This window comes from Sebastes umbrosus, chromosome 16, assembly GCF_015220745.1.
Source record: "Sebastes umbrosus isolate fSebUmb1 chromosome 16, fSebUmb1.pri, whole genome shotgun sequence".
Classification (NCBI taxonomy): Eukaryota; Metazoa; Chordata; class Actinopteri; order Perciformes; family Sebastidae; genus Sebastes; species Sebastes umbrosus.
In genome coordinates, this window is record NC_051284.1 from 28906347 (window position 1) to 28929112 (window position 22766).

Genomic DNA, 22766 nt, shown 5'->3' on the forward strand with positions numbered 1-22766 from the left:
GAGACCCCAACTAGACACTGTTTTTTAAGAGTAAAAAGTACAATATATTAGTGGGAGACGTATAAAGTAATATGAAATGGACATACTGAAAAATGAGTAAATGTACTTAGTTACTTTCCACCACTGGGTATTGTGTTCAGAATTTGTAATAATTTCAATCGATATTTTTAATAATTCCTCCACCACTACTTATTTGTTTTTCATTGATAAAAATGAGGTAAGAAAATGAAAAGTGCAAATTCAGACCAAATATCTTCAATAAGTTGAGATCGTGTGATCTGTCACCTCTCCAGTCGTTCACATTAAAGCGTGTTTTCTGTAGGAGAGAGAAGCAGGGAGGAATGATTAGAGAGGAATCCCAGGCATATGGCTCATACTGCTCTCTCTCTGTCTGTCTCTCTATTGTCGGCTCCCCTCCCCCTTCCTCTCTCTCTCTCTCCCTCTCTCCCTCTCTCTCTCTCTCTCTGCTGCTCCTCCGCTCCGCAGCAGCAGCAGCAGCAGCAGGACGGACTCACAGAGACCAGAGAGAGCTACTTCAGTTTTTGAAGCCGTGGCATGAATGATCTCATCTGAACCTGATCTCCGCTTGATCCTATGACCGAGACGGGAATAAAATAACACAAACAACGAGGTGAGTACAACCACAACACACACACACAACCAAACCTAACCACCCAGCCTTTAATAATCCGTGTTTATAACCAGACTTCACCAAAACAGGCTTGTTGTTTTTAGCAACTTAAAAAGCAGCCGTTGAGAACTCTTGTTTTTGGGGCTAGCAGAGGAAGATGAGTGTGGGTGGGTGGTTCACTTTTTAAGGCTCTAATTAAGCTTTTATTTATATTTTTATTTCATATAAGTAATGTTTAAACAGGTAGAGACTAATTCCAGGCGGATTTTGTAAAAAAAATGCACCCGTTTCACTAAAAGAAGCCTCAGTTAGCTTAGCTCATAAAGTCAAGCTCCGTTAGCTTAGCATAGCTAGCCGGCTAGCTGTGTTAGCTACTAGCGCAAAATGGCGTCCATTGTCGCTCCGGCAGCTCTGATGCTGAAAAGACAAAGCATGCGGCAGCAGCTCGGAGACGCTCTCTATTCTGCCTCTAACAGCTCCAAACTCACCGGCTCATAGTGGTAATGTGATATTATTAAAGGGGGGATGCTTTAGAAACAATGCCACCCCGTGTTTGTGGTGTTATTTGTGTATTTAAGGTAGGTTGAGATGTGGAAGTGTTGGGTTTGAGAGCAGTGTGTGTGGGGGATGGGTCCATGCTGGAGAAACATTGACGTAAAGCGAGGCTGCGTTCTGTTTATGCTCCAGGGCTCCTAGCATAGTAATAATAATAATACTCACTTCAGTAGGAATGTTTCTACCTAACACTGTGTGACATATATACATATATATATTATTGTGTAATACTATAGTATAGTATTTGAACTTGATTACTCATTTCCTGCTATCTGCTGCTAGACAAGTTTTTGAACATCATATGTGTTTCAGCATTTTCTTATTAAATCTTGTTGAAACAGTGAGTAATTAACTATTAAGGTTCTTTTTTAATAATTTGCTATAAAGGTTATTATAAGAATAATAACAGGGATGTGTAGGTTTAAATGATTGATTGTATTGTATTGGAAATGATCTGGATATCAATCACTGCAATTGAGCATCTATAGCAGACAAAATATGTCTTTAAAATATATATTATAACAGATAAAAGTAGTTGAACATCATATTCTTCATATCACATCATATCATCAATCTTGTTAAAACAGGGAGACTAAAGTATAATATATGACAAAATATGTCTTTAAAATATAAATTAATTTTAAAGGTTAAGCTTGCAGTACTGTGGTAGGAATGTTTCTACCTAACACTGTCTGACATATATATATTATTGTGTAATACTTTAGTATAGTATTTGTAGTATTTTCACAATTGATTACTCATTTCCTGCTATCTGCTAGACAAGTTTTTGAACATCATATGTGTCAGCATTTTCTTGTTGAATCTTGTTGAAACATAGGTGAGTAATTCACTTTTAAGGCCCCTTTTTAATGAGAACATAACAGGGAAAGTGTAGGTTTAAATGATTGATCGTATTGTATTGGAAATGATCTGGATATCAATCACTACAATTGGGCATCTATAGCAGACAAAATGTGTCTTTAATTATATAGTAGAATTTCATTTTTTTATTTTTTTATTCTAACGTTTTTATCTATTATTTTGTTATTAAACTGCTAATTTACACCAACAGAACCAAAGCAAATTCCTAGTGTATACCTCTTACATCTGGCAATAAACACAATTCTGATTCTGATATGTGCAAAGTACAGCGATAATAGTAAAAAAAAATTGCATTTTCTTGTTAAATCTTGTTGAAACAGTGTGACTAAATTAACTAGTAAGGCCCTTTTTAATAAGAATAATATCAGGAAATGGTCTAATGAAACGATTTCGATCTCAATCAATGCAATTAAGCATCTATAGCAGCCAAAATAAGTCTTAAAATACATATTAATCTTAAAATTTAAGCTTGAACCACTGTAAATGATCAGAATTAGGTTTATTACCAAGTATGTTTTCACATTAAAGGGATTTACCTTGGTGTTTTGGTGCGTAACGATAAACAAAATAAAAATAAACATAAATATAGAATAGACCTATTTACAATAAAAATATGTAAAATATAGTTTTTAAAATGCAAGATCTGTACAGTTTTTGCAAAATATTGAATTATAGAAAATATGTTCAAAGTACAGAGATAATAGTAAAAAAAAATGTGCATTTTCTTGTTAAATCTTGTTGAAACATAGGTGAGTAATTAACTATTAAGGTTTTTTTTAATAAGAATAATAACAGGGAAAGTGTAGGTTTCAATGATTGATTGTATTGTATTGGAAATGATCTGGATATCAATCACTGCAATTGAGCATGTATAGCAGACAAAATATGTCTTTAAAAATATATATTAATCTTAATATAGAAGCTGCATTCTGTTTTGGCTCCAGGGCTCCTAGCATAATAATAATAATAATAATAATTTACTCTAGTAGGAATGTTTGTACCTAACACTGTCTGACATATATATATATTATTGTGTAATACTTTAGTATAGTTTTTGCGTAATTTTACACTTTATTACTCATTTCCTGCTATCTATCTGCTAGACAAGTTTTTGAACGTCATATGTGTCAGCATTTTCTTGTTAAATCTTGTTGAAATATAGGTGAGTAATTAACTTGTGAGGTTCTTTTTTAATAAGAATAATAACAGGGAAAGTGTAGGTTTAAATGATTTTATTGCATTGGAAATGATCTGGATATCAATCACTGCAATTGGGCATCTATAGCAGACAAAATGTGTCTTTAATTATATAGCAGAATTTCATTTTTTTTTTATTCTTATTTTACTCTAACGTTTTTATCTATTCTTTTGTTATTATACTGCTTATTTGCACCAACAAAACCAAAGCAAATTCCTAGTGTATACCCCTTACACCTGGAAATAAACACAATTCTCATTCTGATATGTGCAAAGTACAGAGATAATAGTAAAAAAAATACGTGCATTTTCTTGTTAAATCTTGTTGACACAGTGTGAGTAATTTATTATTAAGGCCCTTTTTAAAAAGAATAATATCAGGAAATGGTCTGATGAAATGATCTACATCTCAATCACTGCAATTAAGCATCTATAGCAGACAAAATATGTCTTAAAACATATATTAATCTTAAAATTTAAGATTTCAGCACTGTAAATGATGGGTGCATACCAGAATTAGGTTTATTACCAAGTAGGTTTTCATATATAAAGAATTTGCCTTGGTGTTTTGTTACATAATGACAAACAAAATAAAAGCAACATAAATATAGAATAGTCTTATTTACAAAAAAAATATGTATGCAAAATATTAAATTATAGAGAATATGTGCAAAGTACAGAGAAAATAGTCAAAAACATGACTTTTAATAAGAATAATAACAGGAAATAGTCTAATGAAGTGATTTACATATCAGTCACTGCAATTAAGCATCTATAGCAGACAAAATATGTCTTAAAATATATATATATTATTCTTTAAAGTTACGCTTGCAGCACTGTAAATGATGGGTGCATATCAGAATTAGGTTTATTACCAAGTAGGTTTTCACATACAAGGACTTTGCCTTGGTGTTTTGGTGCATAACAATTAGGGATGCACCGATACCGGATCATATATCGGGCCAATATTGGTACAAAAAAATACAAACACTGGTATTGGGTCGGTAATCGGTATCGGCCGATACCCAAAGCCCAGGAATTAGTGGTGTCGGGACTGAAAAAGTCGGATCAGTGCATCCCTAATAACAAAATAAATAAATAAAAGCAACTACTGTTAATGTAAAGAAACATAAATATAGCACAGACACATTTACAATAAAAAAAATATGTAAAATATATAGTTTTTAAAATGCAACATCTGTAAAGTTTATGCAACAATGTGCAAAATAAATAAATCATAGAGAATATGTGAAGTGTAAAGAGATAATAGTCCTAAAAGAGTGTGCGTTAAGGTAACGTATACAGACAGATGTGGAGGTAGAATAGCTCAATAACCATGCATAATTAAGCTTATAATCTTTAACAACTGTCAGAGGTTTTATTTCAGATGTATTAATTATAAAAGTTACGCTTGCAGCACTCTAAATGATGGGTGCATATCAGAATTAGGTTTACATACATTTGCCTTGGTGTTTTGGTGCATAACAATAAAATAAATACAAATAAAAGCAAGAACTGTTAAAATCAAGAAACTAATATAAAATAGACATATTTACAATAAAATATGTAAAATATATAGTTTTTAAAATGCAAGACCTGTACAGTTTGTTCAGGAATGTGCAAAATATTGAAATATAGAGAATATTTGCAGAGATAATAGTCCAAAAAATGGGATGTGGAGGCAGAATAGCTCAATAACCATGAATAATTAAGTTTATAATGTTTAACAAGGTTTTGGTTCAATTTCAGGTTGTAGTTCTTGGTGTTAATATATTCGATTTTGTCTTATTATAGTGTTTTGTTATTTTGTCCAAGAGGATGTTCACGTACTTGTTTCAGTTTTGAACATTTCTCTAAATTTATTGAAAAACATAATTGATAATAGTATCACTGTTAGTGCCTGAGATTTTGGTAATTAACATATGTATATTTTTGTCCTTTTACATTCAGACGTTTTTGCATCAGTTGTATAGTTTGTTTGTCTGCTACAGGTGCAACATCAGAGTGATCCAGATATATAAGACATGTCCAGTCTGATCTGAGTCTTTCTCACAATAAAGAAAGTATATACAACAAATATTGCTCTCTTTATTGAAGTTATTTATAATTAAATTAATCTCCAATTAGATATCTTAAGATTTAACCCAAAAATGCTAAACTATAGGGTGTTCAAAAACAGATTTATCTATACTTGTCATTTCCCAAACTGTTTTGTCTTCACTGTGCAGTGTGCTTTCTCTCAGGTTGTAGGTCTTCCTGGTTGTATTTAATTTTTTACACATTGTTGTTGTTGTTTTTCCTTCAGGGAGGTAGTGCTCTCTAGTGTCTCTTGTTTAACAGGGGCCAAGCCACAAATGCACCACACAAGACGACAACATATGTCCATAATTGTTTTCTCACCCCTCTTGTATTTTAGATCTTCGGGCACTTTTCATAAATGACTTTTTTTCCTATTCTGTCCATTGTCAGGAGATGTTATTCCCTATGCAAGCGAGGACTCAAAGAATTAGATCCACTTCTTTCTTTTTTTTGGTTTTGGTATGGGTTATATAATTCATCTGATCAATCAGGTGTAGCTGTAATTTAATCTTTCTTTCTCATTTTATGTCAGGTTTTCATGTGTAAAGAAGCACAGTAACTCCCCCTGTTGAAGGCTGCAGTAAAGGAGAGTTTACAATCAATCCCCACTTAGAAATTTGTTTGATTAAATGTTATATTTTTGTCATCAGTTTTTGGCTGTAAAATCGTGCACAACACTCCTGAGTGCGTCAGTGTTTGCACAGATTATAGGGCCTTTAGATGAAAATTTAATGTTCTGCTTTGTTGGAGATGAATTGTGACATAACAGCAGTGTTTCGTGCATTTAGTTTGATTTTGGTTTCCACAGGAAAGTGGGCAGTTTTTGTAAAATTGTTAACAACTCTTTTGCTGTTTGCTTTCTACTCTGTAAACCCTAATGCTATGCTTTTACAGTGTATTTTCATTGTACTTATTGTGATTATTTTTAAAGAAATGTATCACAAATAGAAATTTGAAGTGGAATCATTCAACCAAACGCCCTGCCAACAGGTTTTTTTTATACAGAGGAGACACAACCGGACGCTGCACACTTATTTTTCTGTGTGGAAAATTAAATGCCGCAGGCTGCTGTTCAGAGCTCCTATTTACTTGCATCCCGCTTATTTTGGGGAGTCAGAGGGCCTTTAATGTTGGCAGGAGTGTTGTTTTGTTCCTGTAAGACATCTGTGTGCCAAACGGTGTGTAATAAGGAAGTTGACTCTACTTTTCTTCCCCTCCCTCAGTGAAGAGAAAGTGAAAATCTTGTTCTACTAGTTTCTGAAGCGTGGTGTGTGTGTAGACCCGGAAACCTGATATATATCCCTTGTAAATATTAGCGGTTCATGGTGGTATATTGTATTGTGATATTGTAAATGCTTTTACTTGTCTTGTCACTTTTACCCCTTAAAAGCACCTTATTGATTAGGATATTTTCTTGATCACAGGTGGCAGTGGGAAAGAATATAAGTGCACTGATCATGTATCTTGAGTGCTGTGTTTGTTTTCTGACAAAGGTCTCTGTAGTCTGTGCTTACTTTGATGCAGCGTTTGCATTTAGTTGGTAACCATGCTATTTTCGGTGGCTCAGTGGTCTGTTAAAAGTGTGGTTGTTCCGCCCAGCAGGAGTCTTGCCTCAGACTGGCCTAAAATGGGCAGAACTGGTGCTGAACAAAAGCTGCTTGTCGCTCGTACAAAAGTACTTGAAGCGCTGCAGCCGGGACCAAGCTGCATTGCTATTGCCTGTGCCTCTCAACAGGAAAGGTATAGCAAACTTTAAGAAAAAAACTACAACAAACAATTTACTGTTTACTGTAGTCCATAAAGAGTTAAAACCTGTAGAGTTTATTTATAAAGTCACAGCTGCTGTTGAGCAGATTGTAGCCCTAGCTCCCTCATGTCCATACACAAATACTACACCACATAGCCTCATTACATCACACATTTACATTATTAATTACATGGCACTTATTTTTTCACTATGATCTTAGCTAGTGAAATTCACAACAGTAGGCATTTTGTGTGTTTGTCAGTGTGATAAATTAGTTAATGCTCAGTTAAGTGTCGGATATTGACTGTGTTTCTTTCTCCTCGCCGTCACCACAGAGAGACAACATGTTCCCGAAGGGCACCAAACGCAAGTTCTCAGACTCCGGGGAGGAGCCGGTCACCAGCAGTGAGCCGGTCCCGGTGGCTCCATCCGTGGCGGCTCGGGCGCTAACGTCGTCCTACAGCCTGCAGCGGCAGTCGTTGCTTGACATGTCGCTTATCAAACTGCAGCTCTGCCACATGCTGGTGGAGCCGAACCTGTGCCGCTCGGTGCTCATCGCCAACACGGTGCGGCAGATCCAGGAGGAGATGACCCAGGACGGCACCTGGCAGATAATGACCCAGGCCCTGGCCGCAGCCCAGTGTCCCGCGGACCGCCTGGTAGCCACCGAGGTGCTGTGCCGGCAGACGGACGCGGCGGCTCAGGCCGGGCAGAGCCCGAAGCCCTTTTCGGTAGTCGGCCTCGAGGAAGGCTACCACGCCGAGGAGGTGGTGATGGAGGGAGACGTGGAGACAGAGGTCACCATGTCCACTTTGTCGCCCGTCTCCCCCCAGCTGTCCTCTGCTTCCTACCTAGCGGGTCCCTTTGGCATGGGACCCTGCTGGGAGGAGGAGGAGGAAGACGGTGAGTGCGAGGAGGATGAAGAGGAGGACAGCGAGGAGTGTGTGTCGGAGGGAGAGGAGGGAGACCGGGACCACCTGAGCGCAGAATCCAGGACAGGGGAGCAGGTTTTTGGGACATTTGAGATCAAGCACCCGGCGCCGCCCCCTGACCCTGCGCTCGAGGAACTGTTTTCAGACGTGGACCCGTCCTACTATGACCTCGATACGGTGCTGACAGGCATGCAGAGCGCCCCGAAGATGGGGCCTTACGATCTGCTGGAGAGCCTTTCCTCTCACGGGCCCACGGCCCTCAGCTCCAGCTCGAGCTGCAGGTCAGACCTGAACGAACTGGACCACATCATGGAGATCATAGTGGGATCCTGAAACTCAGAACATTCCTCTGGCCTGTACTGATCCCTCAGACTCTTTCCAGACTATGCACAGTACACATGTGCATGTTCTGTATGTGGTATTGTTACACGTGGAGATTGTTGGGAGGTTTTGGGACAAGGTGGGAAATTAACAGCAAAGCCGGGTAGATTTTGGGATAGGCTGTTAGAAGTGTAGTTAGTCTGCTCTAACGGCCACTTAGGCAAGTCGGCAGCTGCTGTTGGGACCTTCATGTTTTATTCAAAAAAATGTAATTGGCAGTAAAAGTAGTGGCGGTGAAATTAATGAATTTTGGGATTCACGAGCCACGCCGGCCTGTGGGGCGACGCAGTTAGTTTCCTACTTTGTTGATGAAATCCAAAACTTGACAATATCTGTGAGAGGGCAAAGATAATTACCTATACCATGATGCATTCTTATTTACGTACTTTCCATGTTTACGTCTGTCATACATTCTGTCATACTAGCTCCTTCTCTCTGCCATTTTTGTCCATTTCTATTTATTGTAACATGGACTGAGGAACAATTCATCACACTACATGCATCAGAAAACCAGAACAAATTGTAAATCCAAATCTATGAATCAATGCATATTTTCCTAAAGATTTGAGCAATTATGAATGGAATATATGTATATGTACGTATGTGTATATAGAAATATATTTTTTGCATTATACAGCTGGGGGGATTTTTGCAAGTATCATTTGATATTATTATTATTTTTCCCTCCCAAGCGGTTTTTAAGATTTTAATGTAGCCAGACTCGAGACAGTGTCTTCCCATGGTTTGGTATAACAAGTCGACTGTAACCGGTGTCAGGACTGGCATCGTCACACTTTAAAAGGCGCTGTTCTTTCATTTTCTCAAAAGCTTTACGCAGGGCAGGGAAATTACTGCCAGCCACCAACTTAACGCTGGTTAAGATTTGACTGTTTCTGGTAAGTTTACAGTAGCCAGTGGACAAATGTAGGTAAGTTTCCTGCCCTGCTTTACATACAGATGTAATAACAATAATAACAACAGCTTTTTTTCCTGAAGCATTTGGAGAAACCCCGGGGTGATAACTGCATCAAGAAGCCATATTTCTTTCTCTCATTTGTTAGAACAACAAATGAAGAGGTCTGTGTGTTAACCCAATCTAATTTATTGTTGTTTTATTTATTGTATTTATTATATCTAGGTACAGACATGCCATATTGACGAAATCAACCATGAGGCCCGATGAAATTATATTTATCCAAATTTTGCCCTCCGTTTTTGAATGCAGTACCTATTTATTCCTCACATTTTTTTTATTATTATTATTAGTAATAATAATAATAACCGGGTTACTATTCAAATCACTATGCAGCTCTGTCATACGTGTTTCAAAAATGATTGTATACGACTCAAATGTCCTTTAATTCCTTTATGCAAACAGTTGCCTTTCTCCTAAAAGATGTGGAAAAATCAAATGCATTTTTTCAAAATTGTTCCTTATCATCGTGATGAAGAGATTTTAACTCAGGCAAACAAAATGTATTGACAAAAATACAGTATTACGACACGCTTAATACCTTACCACAACACTCCTGAAGGATGTCACTCTGGTCTGAATGGGAGCTAGAACTTCAAAGACTAATTACCGTTGTAAAATGTATGCATTTTTTTATATTAAGGAAAAAACATTGTAGCATCTTTGTAAATATTTTTTATAATAAAAGGTGCAACTATTAATCGTGTGGTGTCGGTTGGATCACTTATTTTTGTATTATTTGGTTTATTATTTCCTTGTTTTCTTTACTGTTTTTATCATGGGCTTGTTTTGACCTTTGGATTTGGTTGAGTTTGAAGGATAAGGCTGGTGATACACAGTATTATTATTAATATTGTTAAAAGTATCCACAAAAAGACCATTGTGTTCAATACTTGATGACTTCCTTATCTGTTCTGTGGCACTCAGCCCCAAGCCCATTCATTTCCTCTGAAGAAAAATCTTTAAAAATGTATCACAAAGTTAGTTTAATGAGGCTTTTTTAAAAAAAAGTGATTTTCCTGAAGCAGTTGGTCACTAGTTTTTTTAGCAAATGTTACTCAAACAAGAGTAAATGGTGCATTTGTTTGGGACTATTTTCAGCCACAGATTTACAACATGTTTATAATACTGAAGGAACATGTCCTCCAGTGCAACAGTGTGGCTCATTAGAGTGTTTTTAATAGTTGTTGGACAACAATGAAGCTCTAAGAAGAAATATCAGGCTCTGATACACGATACTTTTTAGTAGGATCAAGTCGTTGTTTGGTTTTGGTCTTTTCATGAGATTTGTTGAAAATATATATATCACCAGCCGTATCCTTTTTAAAGGTATAGTGTGTAGGATTTAGTGACATCTAGTGGTGTGGTTCCGCTCACTCCATCCTTTTCAAGACCGCGGTAACGCCATACCATAATAACACTACTTTAGGAGCAACGGAAGTCAGACGGCCGCTGGCGGTACCACGGTGTAGCGCTCTGCGGCTCACGTTACCACAGTTTCACAAGCTTGTCGGAGAACTACGGTGGCCTTCAGGTAACGTAAAAATGTGAACGTCTCTCTCTAGAGCCAGTGTTTGGTTTGTCCGTTCTGGGCTACTGTAGAAACATGGTGCACTGTGAAGAGGACCAGCTCCCTATGTAGATATAAATGGCTCATTCTAAGCCAACAAAAAGACAACAATTCTTAGTTTCAGGTGATTAAACACTAACGAAAACATAGTTATGAATATTATATTCCATTGCTGCTAATAGATCCCTCAAAAGAAGGTTGTTGGGTGAATGTAGTGGAGTGAAAAGTTAAATATTTCCCTCTGAAATGTAGTGGAGTAATAATAAGAAGCATGTAATTGAATACTTTTGTGAAGTATAAGTACCTCAAATTTGTACTTCAACTTACTGTACTTAGTTACATTCCACCACTGCAGGAATCCAATATTATGTCTTAAAAATGCAGAATTTTTTTGTTATTCACAGTTAAAAAACATAAATGTATTAAATGTACGATATGAAAAAGCTGCAACCAGCAGATGTTTGAGTTATTCTTGCCAATTAATGTCTCTAACATCTAATCAAATATCAATTAGTTACTTCTCTTTTATTGATACATGTTGTCTATTTATCAAAAACGTAAACTACAAAAGCACTTAAATAATTTAGTAAAAAAATTAAAAGTGTAAATCAACTAGGTCTGAAATGATAAGTTGATTAATATATCAGAATATTAATCAGAAATAGATTTTTTGTATTAGTCTATTAAATCAGAAATACACCTTAAAATGTCCTAAAAGCCAACAGGATGTCTTCAAATATTTTGTTTTATTTGACCAACAGTCGTTTCAGGTGATTAAACACTAATGAAAACATAATTGTGATTATTATATTCCATTTCCCAAAGTCCAACACACTGTTCCTTTAATATACTCTTTTTGAATTGTAGTTTCTAGTGGAGATCAGATGTAGAAGCACTGTTGTTACTTATCATTCAGAGCAAGAGATCTCTGACCGAGGCAACTATCTGGATCTGAATTAGAGTAAATTGGCAGTTATAAGGCTGGAAATGGTACTAAAGTCCTTAGTACTTACGCCAATGCAAAACCAAAGTGTCTGCACGATACCAAGACACTAGACAGGTCAAACATGTTCTCATCTGTATTTAGAGTCGTCTTTACAAAAAACTAGAGAGAGCCGTAGACAGACCATCTTGCGATCTTGTCTCTCTGCCACCATGCCAAAACAGTGTGTACGGTGCAATGGAGCACATGATGACATGAGAGAAATGAGTTTGGCTGACCAGGTGAACTGTGGCAGATTTATTCAATGTGTCTAACTGCCTGTCGCACACTCAACTTTTAACCTATCTTAGTATGGACACGGCTCTTATATGTTGAAAACTTTCTGACCAATCAAAATGAGAGTATGTTTGAGTTGCTAGGTAGATTTGGCTCTGAGGAGACAGACAGCTTACATGCGTGTGTGTTTGTGCCAGGGTTATTATAGTAAACTAAAACTGAAACTAAAATAAGTAGTGAAAAATATTTTTAGTAAACTGAAACTAAATAACAACTATAATCTTTAAGAAAACTAAACTGAAACGATATTGCCTGGTTAAAAAAACTAATAAATGTATTTATATATTTTTTTAACTATAATATATCACTACCAGAAAAAGGAGACGGCATGAATTTCTGTTAACTCTTTGAACCACAGAAATTTAACAGACTTGACCTCCCAGGAAACGGCGCTATGCTGCAATGGCTTCACATCGGACACTTAAGTAGCGCAAAGATTAAAAACATTATGGCCATTACTACAATCGATTAAAATAGTTATTTGCAATTACTCGCAAATTAACCACTCATTATAAAGTATCTAAGGTAGGGCTGACAATCAATTAAAATATTTTGTCACGATTAATCGCATGATTGTCCATAGTTAATCACAGTTAATTGCGATTAATTACACATTTTTAATCTGTTCAAAATGTCCCTTAAAGGGAGATTTGTCAAGTATTTAATACTCTTATCAACTTGGGAGTGGATAAATGTGCTGCTTTATGCAAATGTATGTATATACTTATTATTGGAAATCAATTAACAACACAAAACAATGACAGAAACCCTCACAGGTACTGCATTTAATATAAAACAATATGCTCAAATCATAACATGGCAAACTGCAGCCCAACAGACAACAACAGCTGTCAGTGTGTCAGTGTGCTGACTTGACTATGACTTGCCCCCAAACTGCATGTGATTATCATAAAGTGGGCATGTCTGTAAAGGGGAGACTCGTGGGTACCCATAGAACCCATTTACATTCACATATCTGGAGGTCAGAGGTCAAGGGACCCCTTTGAAAATGGACATGACAGTTTTTCCTCGCCAACATTTAGCGTAAGTTTGAAGCGTTATTTAGCCTCCTTCATGATAAGCTAGTATGACATGGTTGGTACCAATGGATTCATCAGGTTTTCTAGTTTCATATGATACCAGTATCTTCACTCTAGCTTTAAAAATGAGACCGTTACAACCTAAAATTGCGAAATTTGTGGCATTAAAATGAATTTGCATTAACACGTTATTATCGCGTTAACTTTGACAGCCCTAGAAATAATGAGTTCTGCTAGAATTTGTCCTCTGAAAGCATCTCCACTTCTGGCCACACCACTCATGTGCACTGCAACCGTAACTGTTGAGTGTGTTTTTTGTGTGTAGATTTCTCTTTGTAATAAAGTCAAAATGAAAGTGAATTAGATGTGACGCGGCTGTCTGCAGCCGAGTCACATCTACGTGCTCTCACATGATGACGTTGGACTGTGAGATTCTGCTTTAGATAAGCAGAGTTGGATTCAACAGAACAGGACTTCCTTCTGTTTGCAGCTCAGGACATGCCTGCATACCCATAACCTGTTCATAGTGGAATTATTCTAGTAATAATGATTTTCAGTCTGCTGAAGAGAGACTTTTCATGTTCTTAAACATGCATAAAGTGATGTCTGGAACTGTCAAAGGGTAACTTGTTCATAAAATCCAAGCTTGCTCTGCACGTTGGCCTGCCGCCTAGTCTTCGTTTGCCCATAGTTAAAGATTAATGGCCTCTCGGTGACTCAGCAAAAAGGCAGCCCCGAGGAAAGAACGAGTCATTAAAGAAAGAGACTATTTGTGACTATATGACTATATGTGATGCAGAATATACATGCAGTGTTTCAAGAGATGCACTTCTAATACATGTGTTGTCTGCTGTCAGAGCACTGCGACGCCTTTAAAAACGTGAGTGGGTTCATATTAAGTTAATAAGTGCTAACGTCAGCCTTCAGCTGCTGCTCATAAGCTTGAGATCTGAGGTCAAGAAAACCATTTTTCACAAAAAAAAAAACATTTTGTTTGGACTTAAAGGGACTGTTTGTAACTTTTTACACGTATAAATCTACCGGGTCGGTGTCCCATGCGCGCTCGCAAATGAGCACTGGTGTGTGGCTACGCTGTTCAGACAAGACTCCAACACAAACTACATGGAAGCACCAAAACATCAAAGTTATATCCAGTAAAGCCCGTCTTGCAAAACAGTGTCAACTCTTCCTGCTCCAGCCCTCCGACCTCGGCCAGAAGACAGAGGGGAGACCGTAGCTTTGGTCTCCACGGCTGGAGTCTCTGCTGTACTCTGCTCCTCTGCCTGCTTGCCTTCACTCACACACCGCGCGCGTTCTCGTGTTCCACTCTTACGTGTATGCGCGCACACTAAACACTGCAGAAGAGTCAGTTTAGCTCTGAGAATATCTAGTGAATGTAGAGTGGACGTTTGTGCAGAAATAACTGCTGCAGCTCCTCCAGACCAACAGAGGTTTCCCGTGTCTTGTGAAGTGACGGGGCTCTGCAGAGAGAAACGTTACCGTCTCCGACCGGGTGCCGGTGTCTCCCCTGTTCCTGGTCGGGAGGCTGAAGCAGGAAAAGCCAACACTAGGATCAGCATTGATTCATGGAGAGACCTCCGTCTGGTCAGCTAACATTACTGCCAAGCAGCTGAAATATAGAGTGATATTGTGGTTTTAGCTGACGTGTGTCGCCTCACTGTGTTGAGCTATGCTCGCTCAGGTATATTTAGAGCGAGCAAGCGCGAGCCCGACGCTGACTTTCATTGACTTAACGGCCACCGGTGTCGCTGTTAACAAGCATTTCTGAAAGTTACAAACAGTCCCTTTAATTAACATAAAAACAAAAAAAAAATCTATTATTTTACAACAAACGCCTCATTAACTAAACTCTACATGCATAACGGTCATGATTTACTTACTAGATCTTGTAGTTTGTCTGTTTTTTGAGCGCTGATGTGACATTTAAAAGAGCTCAAATCAGCATTTTGGGTTTTAAGGTGAATTTTGAATGGACATGCAGTTTTATTCCAAAACACCACAAATTGTAGGTCAGCAATAATTTTCGTGATGTTGAATATTTACTTTCTGTTCATTAGAAGAAGAAGAAGAAGAAGAAGAGGAAAGAAGAAGTGGAAGTGTAGCTGTGAGCACTTCAGGAGGAAGAGGCTGAAAAACGTGAATGAAGAGTTTCCTTATTAGGTGTTCTCCCTCCCCCATCCTTCCTGTCACGTCCTCCCTCCCCCTCCTCTCTGAGTCATCTGTCTCTTTAAAAGGCTGCGTTCAGGTACACACTGCAACTTTCTACGCCTTCTAGATTTTATAACACTGATATATTGATATTTGTTTGTTAATATTTCGATAAATACTTTTGAAATACATTATTTCGATATATTCTATTTGTGCTTCCTGTTATATTAAACGTTTTAAATCCCTGTGTCATGAGATATTTGGGATAAAAACTGTTTTATAAGCCAGAAAAATTTAGAAACCCAGTGTTCTTGTATTATTAAAAAGGAACATGTGACAAACACACTCTGCCCCCTTAATGTCACGTCTTTCAAAATGTTTTGATATCATTAGCCATGACACTGGTCCTCAAAGTGCTATTAACCTATTATAAGCAGGTTTATTTTGCAAAGTATATACATAAAGGGAATTTGACTCGGGTTTTATGCAGCTCTCTCAACATACTTACCCAGAATTGAAACAACAACTAGGAACAACATTGGCCAACAATAAAATAAGTAAATAATATAATAATAAATACAAATAATAAATAAAAATAAAATGATTATGAACAGTATGTACATGTGGAGATGTCTATATACTGTATGTACAGTGAGTAGTATTTATATTTACAGTGACACATATGTGCATATTACAATATGCACATAAAGTGACAGATGATATGTACATATTACAAATGTGCATTAAAGACACTAAATACTTATCTCCTATTATTATGACTTTATTCTTGAAATCTCCGATTTTCTTTTCTTTCAATGTGGCCCTGATACTCCGTCATAACATAGAACGTTAACCAAAAAACAGGAAGTAAAACTGGCTGGAGAGGGGCTTTAAATGTGAATACTTCTTCCACCATGTCAACCATAGTGGTCAGTGGTGCAGGCTTCACCTATAAATGAAGTTTCAGTTTTAGTGGCTATATTTGTGTGTATTTAACACTACAATCAGGTTTTGTATTCATACTTGATCACTAAATGGACAAAATAGACCTATTTCATAATTAAAATCCAAATAGTGTAAATAAATACTGCATAGATATACATGGACTGGGTGATTATGAACAGTATGTACATGTGGAGATGTCTATATACTCTATGTACAGTGAGTAGGATTTATATTTACAGTGAGAGATACGATCATATTACAATATGAACATAAAGTGACGGATGATATGTACATATTACAATGTGTATTTAATGCTACAATCAGGATTTTTATTCATACTTCATCCCTAATTGGACATGTGAATGTCATCAGCTGACAGGAAGTAAACATGGTCCCAAGCTGTTGCCTAGCAACGCAATTCCGTTGAAATTCCGTTGAAATGCACTAAAATGGAGTGTTTCAGACAGAGGGGAAAATACAGTTATATTCAGGCAGACACTAGGAGGAAAATAAAGTTGTTTTTTTTAACATTACAACATGTAAACATGTTCTAGTAGAAACACAAAATACAAGTATGAACCTGAAAATGAGCGCGATATGGGACCTTTAAATCATTTCTTTAAGGCAAAAATGGTCAAATTATTCGATTTTTAGTTTATTTGTTTATTTAGATCTTTTTTTTAGCTCAAGACTAATAAAACCGATACAAAATTGAATATATAACTATATATAATAAAAAAAGTAGTAGTATGAACCGGAAAATGAGCACGATATGGTCTGTTTCAGTTTTAGTGTCTATATTTATGTGTATTTAACAATACGATCAGGATTTGTATTCATTCTTTTTCACTTATTGCTCAAAATAGACCTATTTCATAATTAAAATCCACATTTTCCTCCATCATATTGACCGCTTTCGCCGCTCACGTGTGCTCCGGTATTGTGTCTGATTTTTATGAGGCGTCCCTGAACGCAGCAGCAGGAACAACCGGCCTCACATTCGCTGCCCCGTGAGAGGCGGAGGAGGAGCTCTGATCAGCGGGGGAACGGACCAATCACAGCCGGCTCTGAGCTCCTCTCTCCGGGTAGCGACTCCTCCTCCTCCCGCTGCTGCTGCTGGAGCTGGTGGAGCCGCTGTGGACGGACCGAGCATTCCTCATCTTCCTGAGCTCTATAGTGGAGGAACCGACGACACGACGGATTCACGAACCTCATGACTCTTTACAAGGACACATAAGGTAGTTATTTAAACCTTTTTATTTATTATTAACTTAAAAATAACCTCAAGTTTCCTCCTTAAACTTAAAATGAGGTTTTCCCTCATTGAAGTGTGTGAATGGTTGGGGGTGTTCATGGGGGCAAATAAGTAGCATGGAGTCACATTATTCTCTTATTTTACTACAATAAAGAGAAGAAAATGTATAAAATATGTTATTTAATCATATATTTCACTTTGTTTAATGTTAAATAACACTAAGCAGCTTTTAATCTCTTATTTTACTAATAAAAAGAGAAGAAAAATGTAGGAATATGTTATTTAATCATATATTTTACTTTGTTTGATTGTTCATCTCTCTGTTAAATAACACTAAGCAGCTTTTAATCTCTTAAAATGGGGGTTAAACTCTCATCAATGTGTTTTTGGTAAAACATTTGAGACACGATGATGTCTAACTAAGTGAAGTCGTGTCTGTCTGTGTGGATGAGTAAAGTCTCTCAGCCTGCAGGGTGTCTCTCTCAGTGACTCATAACTGGTAGAATTACTCACTTTATTAACATCTGAAATGGAGGAAAACTCGTCCCACCCTTTAAAGTTTGCATTTGTTTGTGAGTCTTGTTTTCTGGTGTTTATTTAGGAGTAAAGTCAGTGAATGGAGGAAAACTACTAGCCAATGTTTGCCATAGGCTGGATGGTGCTGTTACATAAACTGGATGTTTGTTACATGGTAATGCAGCCTGATGGGATCCTTAATGTGTCTTCAACAAAATAATAATCATCTTTAAGCTTCTATCATCAAAGTTTGTTTCATATTTGTTGTCAGTTAAGCAGACATAAAGTCTCTATAAATGACTTTAAATATTACAGGTGATTATGTCTCTCTGAGATGAAACTATTAGTCAATTAATATTTGTTGTAGGAAAATATCTCAGTTTCTCTACAAATGCGTTGAACATCAAGTGTAACTGGTAATCTTTATATGTGTTGATGTAGGTCGATGTTGGGTCGCGGTGTGAAACGGAAGTGGAGCTGCCTGGAGGAGCTGGAGGCCGAGACCCTCCCTGATGCTGCTGCTGCAGCAGAGAAGGAGAAGAATGGGGAGGACGGCGAGGGCGGGTTCCTCGTGGCTCCGTCCAAACCCGACATGAGCCACCTGCAGCAGCGCCAGCTGGTGCTCGGCCTCTGCATGGAGAAGCTGCGGGGCTACCAGGCCGGGATGGAGCTCAGCCTGCGTCGCTCCGTGCTGCTCATCAACACGCTCAGGCAGATCCAGGAGGACATGCAGAGCGACGGCGTTGGAGCCTGCACACCGGAGGTACTCCTCGACGGCGCTCACCCCGACTCCTGCCATCTCAGGGATGACTTCAGGAGGGAGGACATGCCGGTCACGTGCCCCGGGTGTGCAGAGGGCGATGAGGACAACCTGTCTCCGCCACTGTCCCCAGAATTCCCCTCTCAGGAGGCAAACAGCTCGCCCGACCAGCAGAAATCACTACCTGCTGCGACGATCAATACTTTTAGTGATGCAGTAAACGCCATGGGCTACCTCAGCGACCTCGCCCTGGACGACATCTTTGACGACATTGACACATCGATGTACGACACTTCGGATCTGCCCTCTGCCTGGGCGGCGGGCTCCCTGTGGCCCGTCAGTGTGTCGCTTTGGGCGGAGGAGGATGTGAAAATGCGTTCGGCCAGCCACGCGTCAGCTGGGAGTCTCCAGTCGTGTCTGATGGACCTGAACGAGCTGGACCACATCATGGAGATCCTGGTAAAGTCTTGATTGCCGGGACGAACTCCTGATCGCCAGGACGAACTCCTGATCGCCGGGACGAACTCCTGATCGCCGGGACGAACTCCTGATCGCCAGAACGAACTCCTGAACGTTTACTGCACACAATCGAGGAGTCTGATCACGTCTGAGGAGGCGGGGAACAAGGACGTTGACGGGACAAACTCAGATTTTTAAGGCTCCATCTGATATTTTAAGTGTCAGCTAGTTTTCTCGTCCACATAACTATTTTTTGCATTTAATGTGCATGAACTTGTGCCTCAAATGAAACACAAAATATTTATTACAATAGATGAAGAATGAGATTAGTAACCATTGAGGAAACGTCCACTCTTAAACGCTTTTATAGTGTTTTTAGTTGTTATAACTCAGGTGGATAACTGGCCAAACACACTTTAAGTGATGTTAAGGCACGTACAGATATTTCTAGAAGTCTCAGTGGAATTAAAAGGAGGAAAACTTTATTATTGACCTTCAAGAAATGCGTTTTTGAACCCACAGAGAGACCATTTTCTGCAGCCACTGTAACAGGAAACGGATCCGATCTGCAGCTTCAAGACAGGTTGTGTTTTGAGTATACGGAGTTACTTCCAAAAGTGTTGTCGTCATATAGGCTAATAAGCAGCCTGGGCACATCACAAACTTATGACGAGCGAGTGACAAGCTAATTGAGCTAAGCTGGCAGCTACATGCTGACAAAATCGTAGGCATTTTTTAACCCATTACAATATCACAGATTGTTAAACAAAAGCAATCTTCATGCGCCAGTTCAAGCACGACATTCTTGCCATTACTAAGAAAGATTCGCAAGCAAAACTTTTAGGTCTGCAAAGAAAACTTTTGGATTTTTCTAAGAAAACTTTTGGATTTGCAAACAAAACTTTCTTACCAAACTTTTGGATTTGCTTTAATACATCTTTAATCACAAGTTTATTTCACTTGCAATAAGACATTTTTTTTATCACATGTCGATAGTTTTGCTCTCAAACCTTCTGTTTGATTGCATAATAAAGACAAAAAAGTAACTCCATATGAGTAGTGGGTCAATAATCTGTACTAAAAGTAGACGAGGCGTGTCTGAACAAAGTCGGTACACCAAAAGTATATTGCAACACTTGTAAGGTAACCGCGTAAAAGCGTTTAAGGTGGACTTTCCTTGATTCCGTGAATGCAGATGGACCCTTAAGTCTCCAGTGTTTATGCCACTTTTCCCTCCTTTTTTATTAAGTTTTAGTAAAAGCAGCAGCACCTCTCTCAGAGAATCCACGGCTCAGGAAGAGGGAACCTGAGCCGCCATGGTTTGTGCGTCACTCAGACTTTGGTTGATTATTAATTGAAATCCCTTCAATTACTTAAGAGGGTGTGTGCTCCAGCCAGCCAGGACAGCAAAGGCCCGGGTTTCCTTTCAGTATTGGGCCTGAATGGTTTTTCTCGGCTGTGTTCATGCGGCAGTCAGAGGGTGGAGAGAGTCTATATATTTATTTTTTGGCTTGTGAAAACGTGAACCACTGAATTTGGGGATTTACCAGCCAAAGAAGTTTCCAATCCCTGGAGGTGAACGCCACGTTCACGTCGTATCACAAGAAGAAGCGGGAAAAATGGATGACATCTTGTTGCTCCGATAGAGAAAAATTGTTGGAATGCGTTTATCTAATATTATTCTTATTTATGAATGAAACGTCAACCACAAACTGCAGCAGATATGATGTGCATGTAGAGACTATTGTTTGGGTGTGTGAGTGTAACTTATGATTCAGATTCTTTATGACCTCGGACTGTCTTCTGCTTGTTTGGCACCATTTGTGACATCAAATGGGACAAACTATCTACTAGAGCCTGTATGAGAACTATAATCGTCCTTTCACCAGAAGGTTGAACCGTTCATCCTTCTCGGCAGCTTGTATTTCAGCCCAGTCGCATAGCAGTTTATGAAATAGTCATGAAATTTTATTGTATTGATTTGTGTACATAGACACAAATTTCACCTTTTTTTCGTGATAGTCAGCAGGAAATGTCGGGTCATTGTCGGGTCATTTTCCTAAACCTAACCAGAAGTCAAAGTAGATTTATCTGTCACGTAACTTCCGTACTTAAGTTACGCCACTTCCGGAGTTATTTAAACCCAAACTGAGATATTTTCCGAAAGCTAACGAAATAGTTTTTGTCACGTAACTTCCGTACTTAAGTTACGGCATTTACAGTGTTATTTAAACCCAACGAAGTAGAAAGTCGACACGTGTATCATGTGTTGCTGAACATTTTTAGGAAAAAGCACAAAAGATATGTTGTTGAAAGTCGTTCTGAGCGTCACGAAGAAAAAGGGAAAATTCGTACACTATGTACACAAATCACATAGATTAAATTTTGTGACTATTTCACGAACTGCCGTGAGACTGTGTTGTGTATTTACGGTAAATCCAACATGTCATGAACGCCGTATAAAATCATGTATTTTTAAATGTACCGGTTCTCACTGAGGAGCCGATCGCCTCAAGTCCAACAATCAGGACGACTTCGCCATGTCTCAGAATTGTAAATGACAGCTATGTATTTTTTAATGGCCGTGATGGTATGGATTTTTATTGCAATGTTTTTTTTAAAAGACAGTTTTATATGTGTTTCTACCTGTCCAAGTAGAAGAAGATGCAGTGCTGCGACGAAGCAGATGTTCGACCTTCACTATCTGTGGTTTACTCCTGTTCTACCTCCTGATGTCTGTCTGTTGTTGGTGTACCTGGACACTCCTGTCTGTCTCTGATAGAAAACCATTTTAGCTCTGAACATACAATCCAATGGAGTCCAACGCTTTCCCGTCAGACCAAAGCAATCCGTCCTCTCATCTCGTGTCGACAATGTGCCTTACTACTGAACCTGATTTTATATTGGTGTTGAGGTTTATGTGGATGTCTGAGCTCAAGCTTCATTGATAAAAAACCGAAGAACTGTGGCGCTCAACGGTGTTGACGTAAAACACTAAAAGCCAGAGCCGCCATCGCTTCTTCTCTCTTCCTGGCCTTTTTTTTTTTCTTTCTGAACACGAGTGGCATATGAGCTTAATGTATCCTGACAGGATGACAGTAAACTAGCTGAGGGAGGAGGTGGCAGCGAGGGCCAGGAGGGAAAAATAAGAGGAGGAGGAAGAGGAAGAAGAGGAGGAGGAGGGGTGGGAGGAAGCAGCTTGCGTCACTTGCTCAGTAGGAGGGGTTTTAAAGCTTGTTTTGCCCAGACTCAGACCACCGACCAATCACATGAGATGTACGAGGAGCACACTGCTGCTGCTCCAACAACAACTTGTTTTCTGCTCCTGATGTCTCTGCACAGAAACACAGTGTTGGATTTCAGCCTCTGAAACAAAAACACTTCTCTGTTTTTGTT

General features: G+C 38.5%; 2 protein-coding genes and 1 long non-coding RNA gene across 6 annotated transcripts; all 3 read left to right on the forward strand.

The window, feature by feature from the left end:
* Positions 1-397: 397 nt before the first annotated feature.
* Positions 398-10078, forward strand: cdca4 (cell division cycle associated 4). 2 transcript variants are annotated; one of them, XM_037747064.1, is made up of 3 exons: positions 398-631; positions 6947-7084; positions 7427-10078. In XM_037747064.1, the coding sequence occupies exon 3, from the start codon at positions 7436-7438 to the stop codon at positions 8354-8356; it is 921 nt and encodes a 306-aa protein (XP_037602992.1). In that variant the 5' UTR covers positions 398-631; positions 6947-7084; positions 7427-7435; the 3' UTR covers positions 8357-10078. The 2 variants fall into 2 exon arrangements, with proteins under 2 accessions (XP_037602992.1, XP_037602991.1); XM_037747063.1 differs by lacking the exon at positions 6947-7084 and having other exon boundaries at positions 401-631.
* Positions 1805-22482, forward strand: LOC119474795. The gene is made up of 4 exons (XR_005203655.1): positions 1805-2837; positions 3251-4236; positions 5216-5217; positions 22470-22482. It is a non-coding gene; the product is annotated as an uncharacterized LOC119474795 (long non-coding RNA).
* On the forward strand, positions 17401-20297 carry si:dkey-177p2.6 (uncharacterized protein LOC568712 homolog). Of its 3 annotated transcripts, none has more exons than XM_037747065.1 (3): positions 17677-18326; positions 18593-19376; positions 19417-20297. In XM_037747065.1, the coding sequence occupies exons 1-3, from the start codon at positions 18313-18315 to the stop codon at positions 19420-19422; spliced, it is 804 nt and encodes a 267-aa protein (XP_037602993.1). In that variant the 5' UTR covers positions 17677-18312; the 3' UTR covers positions 19423-20297. The 3 variants fall into 3 exon arrangements, with proteins under 3 accessions (XP_037602995.1, XP_037602993.1, XP_037602994.1); XM_037747066.1 differs by having other exon boundaries at positions 17678-18326; positions 18593-19383; positions 19424-20297; XM_037747067.1 differs by lacking the exon at positions 17677-18326 and adding an exon at positions 17401-17618 and having other exon boundaries at positions 18593-20297.
* Positions 22483-22766: the final 284 nt, after the last annotated feature.